A 14,287-nucleotide genomic window follows, 5' to 3' on the forward strand; every position below is an offset into this window, starting at 1 on the left:
TTATAACACCAAATTAAAATAAATAAAATTTTCAACAGCAAACATACCTCTGTGGTCCTATAAAGAAATGCTGATAAACATTTAATTTCTGTACTTCGTGGCAGTTCTGACCTACAGAAGTGTTGTAAACAGGAGATGAATTCCAGGAACCCGAGTGCTAGCTTTGACAAAACAACAAGCTCTGCAGTACTCGAGCATGAAGGAAAGACAGAAAGGGGAACGGGTACAAACTGCAGCCAGACCAAAAAAAACTGTGCAAGCAAAGCAACAACAACAACAAATAGAAATAAACTCCAGAAGCAAATCAGACGTCATAGTAACTCCAAGACTAAAGAGACAAGTGGTAGGAATACCAAAACTACATGTTTAAACAAGGCTTTTAAATAAAATACCTTATTTTTGGATACAAATTATTTGGTTACATTTTCAAGTTATCTATATTGTGTATGTATACTCACATATACTTTAAAGGAGTTTTGAAGGAAGTATATAGTTACCAAAAATAGGTACTAGAAAATATAAGTGTTCCCTTATCTGTGCTATCTGGGCTTAATTATCACAATTATTACTACAAACTTTTCCCGTTAAAGCAAACATTCATTACTGACTTGTAGAGAATGAGGCGAAAGAAAGTACTTTTTTTTTTCTTTGAACTCTATCCTCCTACTTGAAATCTTCTGTCAAATTTTATCAACACAAAAGGATAAACTTGCCTTCAAATCATTTAAAAGAGCTTTTAAAATTGCATATAAGGCTTTTATCTGGCACAATCCAACCATCTTTGTCTAACAAATATGCTTTCCAATTAAATGATTACATCATGTCAAGCAGGCAACAAGTCAATCATGCTTCTGGAGCACTTCATGACCTGGGGAAGACCAAAGTTTGCATCCAATAAGCCGTTGGCACAACCAGCAGAGCTGACGTGGAAACCCCATTGGTATTTCTTTTGTAAAAGGAGGAATCCACAACTTGGGGGCAGCAGTGCTTTCCCTGCAGAACTCTGAAGTGGAGACTGAAATACATACCTGTAGCATGAGTTTCCTCCAGTTAATCATGCACAGACAGTCCAAGAGATGGAATGCTCTACCATAGTTGACATACAAGTCTCCAGACTTGCTAGCTTTTGGAAACATAAGCCCATGTCAGCAGAGATGATTGTTTCAGAATACTACTTAATGTTTTCCCAGCTAAATCACGTCAATAGCACTGTGTGCAAAAAGCTTCAAGTCGTCTTCATCTAAGAGGACTATAATTGAGCATTCAGTAAACAGCTGAATATTTTTCAATTATGTAGAAAACTATGCTTTTAGGAACATATTTGCAGTGCTTCCATTCAGAAAGGACTGAGGCAGTAAAAATCAGAGTAAATGAAGTAAGAGTTGAACATTAAAATAAAAAAACACATTTAATGATGATTGATTTCCAGTGGACATCCACTTGCATATCACCAAACAAAATGAATATATCACAAGGAATACTTTCAGAAACATTAGAAAACAAGGAATGGTATAGAAGTGATTATTTCCCCACTAGAAAAGGAAACCAGAAAAACAAGGAAAAGGAGACCCAGAATTGCAGGGGGAAAAAAGGCAGCTAAAGACCATGTTTGACTGCAACACCACACTTTTTTCCTTTCTTTATCACCGGATGTACTGCTGATATTACCTTGGTATACCAAGGTCTTTAAGGAGTTGCTCTAAAGTTGATTTCACCAACTATTCCAGGATGCTACCATGCATTTGTTGATTGCTGTAATCACAAGGAACCTATAAAACCACCACTGACTTATGGTTAACAGATAAAAGGAGCAAATGACTAAAAAAACATTTCTTCATTGGATGTTTTCAGCTCTGGAATGAACTCCCTTTTTACTTTCATGCATCAACATCTTGGACAAAGGGCAAAACTCATCTAATCTTCTGACATTTTGGGAAGTTTCACAGACTGACACTCAAAAATTAAACAGGAAAGGATTTTGTAAACTTTAAGATTATATTAACAAGCACTTCAGAATTCCAGTGAAGGATTAGGACCCAAGAAAAGTTCAAACCAAGCTAATGTCTGTTTCAAAAACATCGCAATTTAATTTTATTAAGATACAGCTAAGAGATAAGGGAAGAATGAAGAAAACAGGGTCTGGAGGTACGATATGCTGGTATTAGTAACACTTGATCAGGGCACATTTCTTATGAGACTAGAGAGGAAGAGGCAGGGACAAGAATAGGCCAGTGATGGGGGCCTCACCTTGGAGAAAAGAAACAGTCCAGAGTTTTAAGTCTCTGTCCACAAAATTATGTACACAAAAGTACTAGAAACAGGGAAGAGAAGCTTCAATTTCCCCTCCTGCATTAGAGCACTCATTACTGAGTTCAGTTATTCCTTTTTTTTTTCCTGGCACAATGAATTGATCTTGCATTACCTGGAACACAGACAGCAACAAACCACACAGAAAGGGTAGTGAATCACAGAATCATGGAATGGCTTAGGTCAGAAAGGACCGTAAAGATCATCTAGTTCCAGGCCCCCTGCCATGGGCAGGGACACCTCCCACTAGACCAGGTTACTCAAAGCCCCATCCAACTTGGCCTTGAACACTTCCAGGGATGGGGCATCTTCTCTTGGCAACCTGTTTCAGCGTCTCATCACCCTTAGAGTGAAGAGTTTCTTTCTAATATCTAATCTAAATCTCCCCTCTTCCAGTTTGAAGCCACTACCCACCGTCCTTATCACTACATGCCCTTGTAAAATGTCCCTCTCCAGCTTTCTTGTAGGCCCCCTTTAGGTACTGGAAGACCGCTACAAGGTCTCCTCGGAGCCTTCTCTTCTCCAGGCTGAACAACCCCAACTCTCTCAGCCTGTCTTCATAGGAGAGGTGCTCCATCCCTCTGATCATCTTCATGGCCCTCCCTTCAAAAAACTAAGCATTTTGGATTGATGATGATCAAGAACACAAAGTTTCCCTGTTCCTGGGCAGGTGCTCTTGCCTACTTAGGAGCCAGTTAAATGCAGTACCACTTCACAGAAACAACTTCAAGACTCCCTGGTCTAGGGAGGGAACGTGATTTGAGTCCCATGATAGAAGGCACTTCCTTGGCCAAGGAATGACCAGGCAGCACTTCTTGTTTCTGAAAAATCTGTCTAAAAGGTGCTCAGATACAAAGGAAACCAGTCTTATGTGATTCTGTCTGTCCATCTACCCACTGGGCCCACCTTAATTAAATCCTTAACTCACTAGCCAATTTCAAACAAAAGCCGCCAGTAGTCTCAAGGAGAATAAAGGTCCTGCAAGTCTCATTAAGGTTAAAAAAAAAAAAAAAGGCATCCCATCCCAATGAGAAGACAGACTCAAATTACAGGTCCCTCTTTGTGAAAGGCAGTGGTAGGACATTAGCGGTAATACCTTCCATGACACCAGCCTGTCCCCAGACACGTACTGACTCACCAGCACACAGGCACCTCAGGCCCAGCCAACTGTTGCCCTTATGAGAGATGCTGGGACAGGAGGCAGCGCACATGAATTTCTTGAATAAAGCACCATCGTGCCTGCTATCTTTCTGCAAAACTGGGTCCAGCTGACGCGTGCCGTCTATGCTACCGGAAGGCCTGCTTGATGTGCATCTGTTTCCGAAAGAGCTAATTCTGTTTGAGGATCCTGCCTTGTCTAAGCACAAAATGCACACTAAACTACTCAAGCCTGCAACAAAAGAGAAAATGAAGATGATCTTAAAGTGTGGAAGAAACTTAAACTTCATCCCAAGTACAAAGGGATTTCAAGGTGCTGATGATTTTAGACGGGCTTTGAAGTACTGATACCCCTACCTTCCTTGTAACTCCTAACTTTGGGTGTCTGTATCCTTTTCCAGTTCTGGACTGAAGCACGTTGCTAGGCTGCCAACTGCCAGGCAACAAATCACAGCACGTAGACTGAAGTCACGCTTACAATGCAACATATTGAGCATATTTTATTGTTAAGAAATCAATAATCTGTGTTGCAATAACCAAATGTAAAATGTGATCATATTTTTCCCCAGGAGGGGAGGGAAAATAAAAAAAAACCCACCTGTAAATCATTCTTATTGCCTTTCCAAAGTAAAACTTATACACCCATTCTTCAATCTGTTATAAAATCAAATTAATTTCAATATTAATGAACAAAGCCACTCACGCTGCACAACATGTAATTAAGACTCCTACTACTTCTTTCTGAGCTCCTTCTATTCATTGCCCCACCAAATTATTAAAACAAAGCAGTTACTATGGTAACTAATTCATTCTCTGCATTATTATATTGTTTCTAAACATCAGTGTCTAGTCATTCTGACTTACGTGCCCTAAATTCCAGTTTGAAATTCTAAACTTTTGTCTTGTTTGCCAGAAAAGCCCTTTACAATCTATGCATTCATGCAGATAAGGATAGCTAGAGTGCAGCTGCTTTTGTTTACTGCAAGGAGAAGTAACTGTTCCTAAATTATTTGAGTTTGATAAATTGATGGTGCCTGCATGCAAGCACAGAGCAGCACTCAGGGAACAAGCATGGGGAGTTTGTGGAGCACTACACAAACAGGCAAACATGACCATCTGCAGGTTAGGTAAACTAACAACAACAAAAAATGACTGGCAGATGTTGTGGAAACTAAGTAACACCTGCGTAAGTGGTATTTGATACCCAGAAAAAAACCCACATGGGTATGACTGATGCAATCTTCAAGAAAGACATGAACCACAGGGAACAGGAAATAGTGATGAAATTGCCTGGGAAAAAGTTTTATTAGCATTTAATAAAACTATTTCTCCCAGTGTACACTCCTTGACAAAAAGAGACATTTATCATGTTTGTAATTAACACATAATTATTCTTAATTACCAATTAAAAGGAGTCATAGTCTATTCATATTTGAGTGTCATCACCCAGAATACGAGGAAACTTTCTGAAAAATACAGGTAGGATCAAAAGAATAAAGAGTCTTTCCTCTTCATCTTTTGCTGTCCTATTGCCATCGCCTGTAATTTTTATTGGGTTTTTTGGTGCGTCTCCATTTAATTGGTAAGAATGAGAGGTTTGAAAATTCATTGCATAGGATGCTACTTTGAAAAATATGCATCAGGAAAAGGGAAACATGAGTAACTTTGAACAGCTAATTTCTGGCTTAAAAAAAAACAAACAAAAAAACCCCAAAAACATCTAGTCAAAGTCACAAGCAATTTAAATTTAGTTCTCACAGGAAAGGAAAGAAGAAGGAACATTCTTATTTAAGCATCTGAGCACGGTCACGAACCACTGCAGAATTCTGGCTCTACAGTGGTACCAATGGGCGCGCTTTTACCTGCTGCAAATGCCAGGTACCTTCAGAGTTAGCAAAGGCTCATTTTTTAAAGAGATTCCAAGAGTATTACAACAGCCTGCTGTTATTTATATCATAGTAACTCTGAAAGCCTCCACTGACTGTTTTCTGTCACAGCAAAAGAAAAGGCACAGAGGTGCAGACACAACTTTTGTTTTCTAACCTGCTATCTGACTTCGGAAAAGCTTAGAGATAACCACAGGTTTCTTAACTCCAAATGACCTGTCCATCAGATCACAATGACTTTTCTAAGGAGGAGGGAGATCCCTGCAAGATATTCTTCCCCTGGCAAAGCCTCCATGAAATTCCTTCTGTTTAAGGAGAGGCATCTTTCAAGTTCAGTGCTGACCTCATGGAACAAGGACGGAACAGCAGATGCCTTCAGCACTAGAAGACTGTCTCCACTTTTATTTTCTTGTTTCCACTTGCATAATCATACTCCCATCCTGACTGCACTAAGGGAGGAAACAAAATAAAATCTTTTTGCATCTCAGGCTGCACTTCCCTAAGGATGGGAACTGCCTCTGTGAAAGCTGAACATGTCTGCTTTAATTAGATTACTATTTAAATTTTTCAGTATGTTTACCTAGACACTTAATCTTTGTACAGTTCAGTTTTCCCGAGCAGAGTGTAAAGCAATGTATAAATCTAGGGCTTGCAGAGCATCTTCCCTGACCCCAGGCAGAAAGAAGTATATATTACCACCGAGTACTTCAGACTTCTAAAGCACTCATCTACACTGTATAAAAGCTAAATATCTAGTCCAAAAAGATTTTTGAGTTCTCTGAAGATTACTCGGGAATTAGATGACTAGGTTTGGTTAAGTATTGGATTCTGATTCAGATATATACGATAGTAAAAATACAATGATTACAACCCTTTAAACCCAGTGTCAAGCTATATTGTTTTACTGTATTTAAGACTGTCTTTGACCCTAACATTAAATAAAACTATTTTGACTTTATTATAGCAGTAAGATGTAGTGCTCTGGATACAAAGCTGAACTTAGCTGCTGTCACAAGCAAGCAGTGTATTTTATTTCGATATACCAATGAAAATATAACTATAAAATAGGAAATGCTGGACACCACAAAACCACAGTTTTTCTTTAAAACATTCATAACTTAAATCAGTGACCTGAATGTTTCAGCAAAATTTAAAAATCTCACTGAGATTCTTTTCTCTGTAGGTTCCCCCCCCCAGTTTTCTTGTTAAAATAATGCTTTTCATTAGCAGCTACTGTTCAGCATCATTTAGGGCAAAATGGGCTTTTAAGCTAATTTTCTTTTCATACAGCTTGCATTGTTACTAGTAATACCTCTGTAACATTGTAGTAGCTTAAGCGCATGCAAATTCGAAAGCTGTTTAGGTAGCACATAATGAAGATTCAAATTACAAAAGCAGGTTACTGCAGCAATCCAGAAGAAAGCCAAAACCACCTTGCAGCATAAATACTGAATATTAAGGATAAAAACAAAACCAAACATAAGCCTATGCACAAGCATTTCAACTATAATTGCAATGAGATAAAGGATGTTTTTGCATTGGGGTAAACATACCCCAAATACACAGATAACTTTCCTTAATGTGCAGTAAGTGGCAAATTATCTTGTTATGTGACGATTCATGGTAGCATCATTTTCATTTTATTATTTTCAAGGTCAACTTATCTCAGTCCTTAGAATAGACTCCCGGTTCTTTGAAGACAACTCTTATACAACAGATTAAATATTTTACCCAATTCTCTGTATTTCAAGCTCATAAAAATATTTTCACAGTTCTTACAGGCAAACCAGAAAAATGGTGCTGAATTGTTAAAACACCCTTGTACACAACACAAGAACGTATGCATTTGTATTTTAAGACACTTGTATCAAAGTAACTTGGGCTACTCATAGAATATTCTGCTTGGGTTATCCATAGAAAGCTCTGCCTGCTTAAACACTTTCATTTGTTGCAGTTGAAAGATTTGATGGCTGTTCTAGCAGAAAAATTTTGGTAGCTTTTACTACCTGATTCCTAATTTAATTTGTACTGGATTGCTAGGGAGAAAAGGAATTTTCTCTAGTTCAAAATCCTTATTTATTTGCTAAAGGTACTTAAGGTTAGCAAATCACATTTTTGTGAAGGTTAATTAGCACTTTATGAAGGAGCAACTTTCACTTAGGAAACAACAAATGATAAAATATTAGGAATCTTTTAGCTCCCTCTGCTGCCCTAACACTTCAATAAGCCTTCTTCTAAAGTCTGTCAAAAAGACATCAAGCAACTAGGCAGCCCATTAATCTCTTTTTAAGAAACACTTGGCGTATTTAATATGCCTAGTACTAAGATCAGGATGCATAAAGAAAACCCTATAAAGTACTATGTGATTTACAATTGTCTGCACGTTTTATGATTTCCTTTCTTTCTGTGATATCGGCAGTGAGACGACTACGAACGTCTTCAAAATTAGATGTCAGTTAAGAAAAGTGATAGCTCGTTTCCCAAAGAACTTGACATCTGCAATTCCCACTCACATAAGAAAGAGCTAAGTGTATCTGCTGCCTAGAGACATTTGTTCCTCCTTTCTTTTATTTACAGATCAACTTGCAGAGTATGTACCAACTTTAGTAAAAGTCCTTTTTTAAATTCAGGGAAAACCCAAGCACTGCCAAAGTAGGCCATCTCCCTCATTAATATGCAGAAAACTTGTCTTAACTGCCTAATTTCACAACTGCAATGGGTCAAATCACAGTTTACGCAAGCCAGATAGGCTCCATCAGTGGTCATGAAATAACACTTAGTATTTGTCAATCTGGTACTTTCCTCTTGTTAAGAAGCCAAGCACTATTACATGAACAAGAAAAAAAAAATCAGGAAAAAGAATGCATTTTTTTAAACTAAGTCATTCCAAATTTCCAGATTTTTTTTTATGAATTTGGAAAGAAAACCTAATTCAATTCATACATGCCTTTTTCTCTGCAATCCTCCTGGAACCATCAATATACCACATCAACTATGAATTGAAGAATCATGTTGTTAAATCTCAGGCTATATACTACCACAAGCAGAAAAAAGAAGCTTTAAAAACACAGATGTTTTCCTATTGGGAAAGAAAGCCTAGACTACATCCTTGAAAAGAATCTGTTCCTTTAGTGTGCATTTTTACTGTCCTCCAAAGAGCATAACATTTGGTTATTTGCCAGTAATCAGACCTTCCCAAACAAAGGCTGCCCTTCATAAGAGCAAAAATGAGATATTTTATCTGAAATCTCAGAAAATCATCCCATTATTGTGCACTTTTTCTGATTTATGATACCAACCAACTCAATCCTCTTTTCTTAAGTCATAAAGCAGCACTGTTAAAATAGCTAAAAAACATTTCAAGTTTTCATCTGGGCACTTTTAAAAAGGAAGAGGCAACCCGTGTACAAAGAATAACTTTAAGATGTGTACCAGTGCTGCATAAAAAGGAAAAAATCTTTGTAATGATTGTCGAGAAGCTCTGAGGTGTGCAAAGCTGCTTTTTTCTTCTTCGAAACCAGAACTAGAAAAACACATAACATCTGTCTGAGGGTGTATAGGGTCTTCACAGACTTGTACTTGCATACACTATACTCTTTGCTATAAATATCACACATGAGGTGCTCTGGAAAGAAATTTCTGGTTTCAAGCAATCGTCAAACTGGAAAAGTCACTCTCAATTTTGCAGTTACATTTCCAGTATTGTGCTCTAGTTGTTTAAACCCTAATACCTGTGTAAACAAGCAAGAAGAAATGTAAGAGGAAACGCTCGTCTCCTCCTCCCAGTCCCACTGATGTCCCTAAGCTCGCCCCTTTAAAGAGTTTCCTAAAGCTTGGAAACCCACCAAAAGCAGTGGCTGGCTCAGCACTGTCTATAATACAATGTAATGTATTTAGAGAAAATTCACTATATTCGTCAAGCCCGTTCACAAACAACTTAGACAAAGTAGAATTTTCTTCATACTGCAGCCACCTTCTGTTGCCTTCCTACTTCATCTATTAGCTCCCAGCAAATTCAACAGAGGTCACACATCCCCAAGGTAACTTCCAAGCAACGGTCAGTAAAACATACACACATTTAATTAAAGATTTCTAGAATATAAGCAAATACACAGCATTGTTTACAGTTTTGTTACAATATAAAGTACAATAATACCTTAATTAGAGATAACAACTTTTCAAAATGCCAAAAACATTTAGAATTTTTCAAATTATCCACAAAATGAACACATTTTATTTTTGCACTGTGACACTTCCAACTGTTCTGCCAAATGTATACTACTATAATTATGCTTTGCAATCACCAGCATCACCGGAGAGGGGGACAAAGAACAATATAATCAGTAACTAATTAATCTTTCACATGCCTTGATACTACTTATCTTCAAGGGAAGAATCCTAAATGTTATTTTATAAATTGTGAATGAGTTTAATATTAGCATCTCAGAGTACCTAGAATCATGTCTTTATGCCTAAATATAATTCACAGCTACTGGTGGAAGTTAGAAAGCAGAATTTAATATATGGCTTTTTTTTTCAAGGGACAGTCTTCATTTTCCATCATCTAAGTAAACTCATTTATAGAACTATATAAACTGGGATGACAAAGCACATTTTACACTACCCTTTTGAGACGATACACGTAAGAACATGGCAAACCATTAAAATGTGCAAGAAAATATAACTGCAAATAGCTTCAGGATTAGAAGCAAATATTCAATTTCATATTTAAGAAATCACTGAAGGGAATCATAGGTACCTCAGAGACAAAATTACTTACTCAGCTACATTAAAAGAGAACTAATTGCTCCCAAAGTAATAGAATCGGGGGTGTTTTTTTCTGCATTGAGTATCAACTTAAATTTAGTAGTACTACTACCATACTATCGTTAACTCACAAGGTAATAGTAAATCCAGGGATGCCTGTTCAATTTGTTGCCTAATTTGCATGATTAGTTACCATAAGCAAGTGTGCAAATTACCTAAAGCCACAGGAAAGCAGTTCAACTCAAATAACATTTTGCATGCACAGTTATCTAACTTACAAAAGCATTTGTGGCAATCCATTAACTCCACAGAAAAAGCTGTGTGCAACACTGTGCACATACTCCTAATGTGAGCATTTCATTTTGAGAATCATGCCCACATCACTCATCTTTCAGAAACTGAATTTCAACTCATTATCAGCCCTTCCTCAAACAGGGATACAAACAGTAATGAAATGCTGTATGTCACCACCAGAATGACACTGGCATCTCTTTATGGATGTAATAATATATTAATGTCTGCCCATCACAAGTTTTTATGTTAAACAATTTATGAAAAAAATTTATAGTCAGTAATAGTACTGGTTAGTAAATAATTGTAGCCTAGTTTTAAGTGGAACTTGCAATAAAAAGAAAACACATCTTAAAAATAATTCTCTTCTGAGGGAAGAGGTTAAGAGAAGAAAGCGATACACATACTGATGAACAAAAAAGCTGACAGAAGATAAACCACCTTTAACTATCCCTAGTTTTTAATCCCACTTTACTCAGTTTCAGGAATAGTGATTTAAAAACATCAGCCAGAGACATGTTTACAAACCTCAAAGAACATTTGGAAATTTGAACACACAGACACTCAAGAACAGAATTCAGCACAGATCTCTTAAAGACCCCAACCGGATTCCCGTAACCATAAAACTTCCAGCATTTTTCCATATCCATTGTTTCACCCCCTTTCCTCTTGTTCATCTTCTCCCTGGTCTTCCCACTCTATTTTTCCAACACAACTATTTGTCTAGCACATGATAAATGGGATTAGGAAGCAGAGGTGGCTAAAAAAAAACCAACCCTTTTCTTCCTGCATTATTTTTCAACTGGATCAATTTCCTACACTGCATGGCCGCACAGATTTTACCAGTAGGATGCAGCGAATTGTGGAGGGCTGGGAAAAACAAGCCAGACAAAAGGCGCTGATTAAACAGCATCACTAGTTGTGAACACAAAGCCTGAGGGAAGCCATTGCTATTTTAAACAGTCACAGTGGCTACTAGTCTGTCACATCTGTCCCTGACAACATTCTTTGCCACATCATCACAGACTATTTCCTCTTACTTTGTCCCATTGATCAATATCATCAGCCTAAAAGGAGGCTGAAATTCCACAAAGTGGATTGAGCTGATCTAACTGCCGGCTGCCATCAAAAGGACAAGGTTCTCGTCCTCCTCACAATTTGCCAATTTAGCTGACTAACACAGGCAAAAAAACCCAAAACCAAACATACAAAAAAAATAGCATTCCGAATTTTTTACTGAGGGGTCAGATACAGAGACCCTAATATGAGGACCTGAGACCGGGAACAGAGAAGAGGACCACGCACTGCACCAGCACACTCCTAGGTCATTTCCAGCTGATCTGACTGCAGAGCTGCCCAGAAGGATGGGCAGCCTTCCCAAATTCCCTGTCCTCAGCAGCCAGTTTCCCGTTTCTCTGAACAGGGATCAGTCTCCAGTGAGCAGATTCAACTGACCACTTGGCCAACCAGTCTAGGTGGGACATGAGAACAGTTTGGACCTGGCAATGAGGGGTGGGCTTAGTTGATTTTAGTAGAGACTAACAGGGAGATTAATCATCTAAATCAAATGTAGAAACGTGCTCTTTGATACTTCGATGAAATGTCTCTTTCTCTGACTACATCAGGGTAAATGAGCAGTCCCAGCACCCCTTTGTTGATCCTTTCCAACTGCCCCTTTCAATGCAACTGCTTTCTCAGCTGAACAGTGACCTGGACTGAGGAATTTACTTAAATGGACCATATACCAACAAAAAAAGTTTATTTATAGCATGAGTTATCTTCTCAATCTACCTCATTATATGGCTACACTCATATTGGCACAAAGAAAAGGGAAAAAAACAACGACAGAGATCAGCTGTCAGGGACTACTTACACCAACACAGCTGCTCAAAAAAAGTCTCAAGACCAATGCGCGGAGAAGCAAATCACCGCTTCAGTATTAGACATGGTGCAGAGACCATGTGCTCAGAAGTCAGTACACTTTCTCCCCTTGTATCAAAATGAGTTAGTAAAGAAATTAACTATTCCCTTGCCTTTAAAGAGATGCTAACATTTTAATGTAAAAATTAATTTAGCCCCAATCAATCGTTCATGTATATTCTTAAAAATTGCACACCTTATCCCTCAACCTGCTTTCACACAAACTCCAAAAGTAAATGAGCAAAGAATATGGGAATATACAACTCAGTCATTTGTGGCTTAAGGTAAAATGATTGACTATCGTTGGAATTGTCTTACTGGCAGCTGGCATAGTGCTAAGTTTTGAATTTGGGACCAGAATAGTGTAGGTAAAACACTGATATTTTTGATTGTTGCTAAGCAGCCAAGGTCTGTTCTGCTCCTCACACTGCCCCACCAGCGAGTTGGCCGAGTGTGCACAAAGCGTTGGGAGGAGACACAGCCGGGACAGCTGACCCCAACTGACCAAAGAAATATTCCATACCATATGACGTCATGCTTCATATATAAAGGCAGGGGAAGAAGAAAGAAGGGGGGCGGATGTTCAGAGTTACGGTGTTTGTCTTCCCTAATAACCATTATGCATGATGGAGCCCCGCTTTCCTGGAGATGGCTGAACACCCGCCTGCCCATGGGAAGCAGTGAATGAATGCCTTGTTTTGCTTTGCTTCTGTGCGCAGCTTTTGCTCTACATATTACACTGTCTTTATCTCAACCCATGAGTTTTTCTCACTTTTACCCTTCTGATTCTCTCCCTCATCACAGCTTGGGGGGCAGTGAGTGAACAACTGCGTGGTGCTTAGTTGCTGGCTGGGGTTAAGCCATGACACTGACCCAAACGATTACACCCCTTTCACTAGAATTTTTATTAATACTCATTAAAGTTTGGAGGTCTTCTGGGATTTTGTTTTGTCTTATTTTCTTTTATTTTCTACTTCCTTCCCAGGATCAGATGCAGGCTGTTAAATCATTCCATATGAAGCATGCACGTGAGAAAGACTCTGGAGAGCATTATGTGGTCATCTTATCCTTTTGTGGTTGTTATTTTATATAAAACTTCAATCTTTCACAATGTTTAGGTAGAATATTGTAAAATACTAAGTTGAAAACAAACAACTGTAGAATAGTACAGAGTTCACACACTAGTTGCTTTTATTTGTCTAGATCTGTTTTCACCCAAAACCAGCATTTGTGAACAGTTAAAATAATCCCAACAAGAACTACAACTCAATTAAAAAGACACTAAACGACCAAAAGAGTTCCAGTCTCCAGAAATATCAGTAATCCATGAAATCGACGCAGTTAACATTAGAAATTGAAATGTCTAACCTTCAAATATGCGATCCAGACGTTGCCGCTTCACTTTGTGTTTGTCCATTAGAGACATAAGAGTGGCAGCTCAAAGAACGTCTCCGCACAGCTTGGTGATGGTCTTCTCAAACCAGCCACAAGTCAAAAATGCTTACTGTCTTTTATAAACTTATTTTCACCTGTGAACAGAAAAAATAAACTTCTTAAGCTTCAAAATACAGGTGGTTTTCTTTATCTTTTTCCAGAAAGATGATCTATATGTAATTTAAACAATTAAGAAAATATGAAGTTCTTGAATCCCATTAAGTAATCTGGTATTTCACAACAAACTGCCTTCTAAACACATAGAGCTGCAAAGCACGCAGCACAGCTCAAACAAGCCAGTATAAGAAATGCTCCAAGACATCTGCTGTTTTCTGCCTTTTGACTCTCAAATACTTTTTCACCCTTTCACTGAACACATCGACAGCTAAAGAAGGTATCTCGGGCAGGCACAGGTACACGATTCCCATAAAATGACAGAAATGTGTTCACCTGGAATGAAACTGGAAATCCACATTTTTGCATCGTAATGCTTGTTTGCAGCAAAAGAAAATACTCTTTTCATT

At 38.1% G+C, this 14,287-nt stretch overlaps 1 protein-coding gene across 1 annotated transcript in view; it reads right to left on the bottom strand.

Annotated features, from left to right (window-relative positions):
- Positions 1–13,755, bottom strand: part of CTBP1 (C-terminal binding protein 1) — a 193,730-nt gene extending 179,975 nt beyond the window's left edge. Inside the window, exon 1 of the mRNA XM_009882526.1 lies at positions 13,698–13,755. Coding sequence (XP_009880828.1) covers positions 13,698–13,755 — 58 coding nt within the window. The remainder of the gene's footprint in view (positions 1–13,697) is intronic.
- Positions 13,756–14,287: the final 532 nt, after the last annotated feature.

Source organism: Charadrius vociferus, unplaced genomic scaffold, assembly GCF_000708025.1.
Source record: "Charadrius vociferus isolate BGI_N301 unplaced genomic scaffold, ASM70802v2 scaffold213, whole genome shotgun sequence".
NCBI classification, from domain to species: Eukaryota; Metazoa; Chordata; class Aves; order Charadriiformes; family Charadriidae; genus Charadrius; species Charadrius vociferus.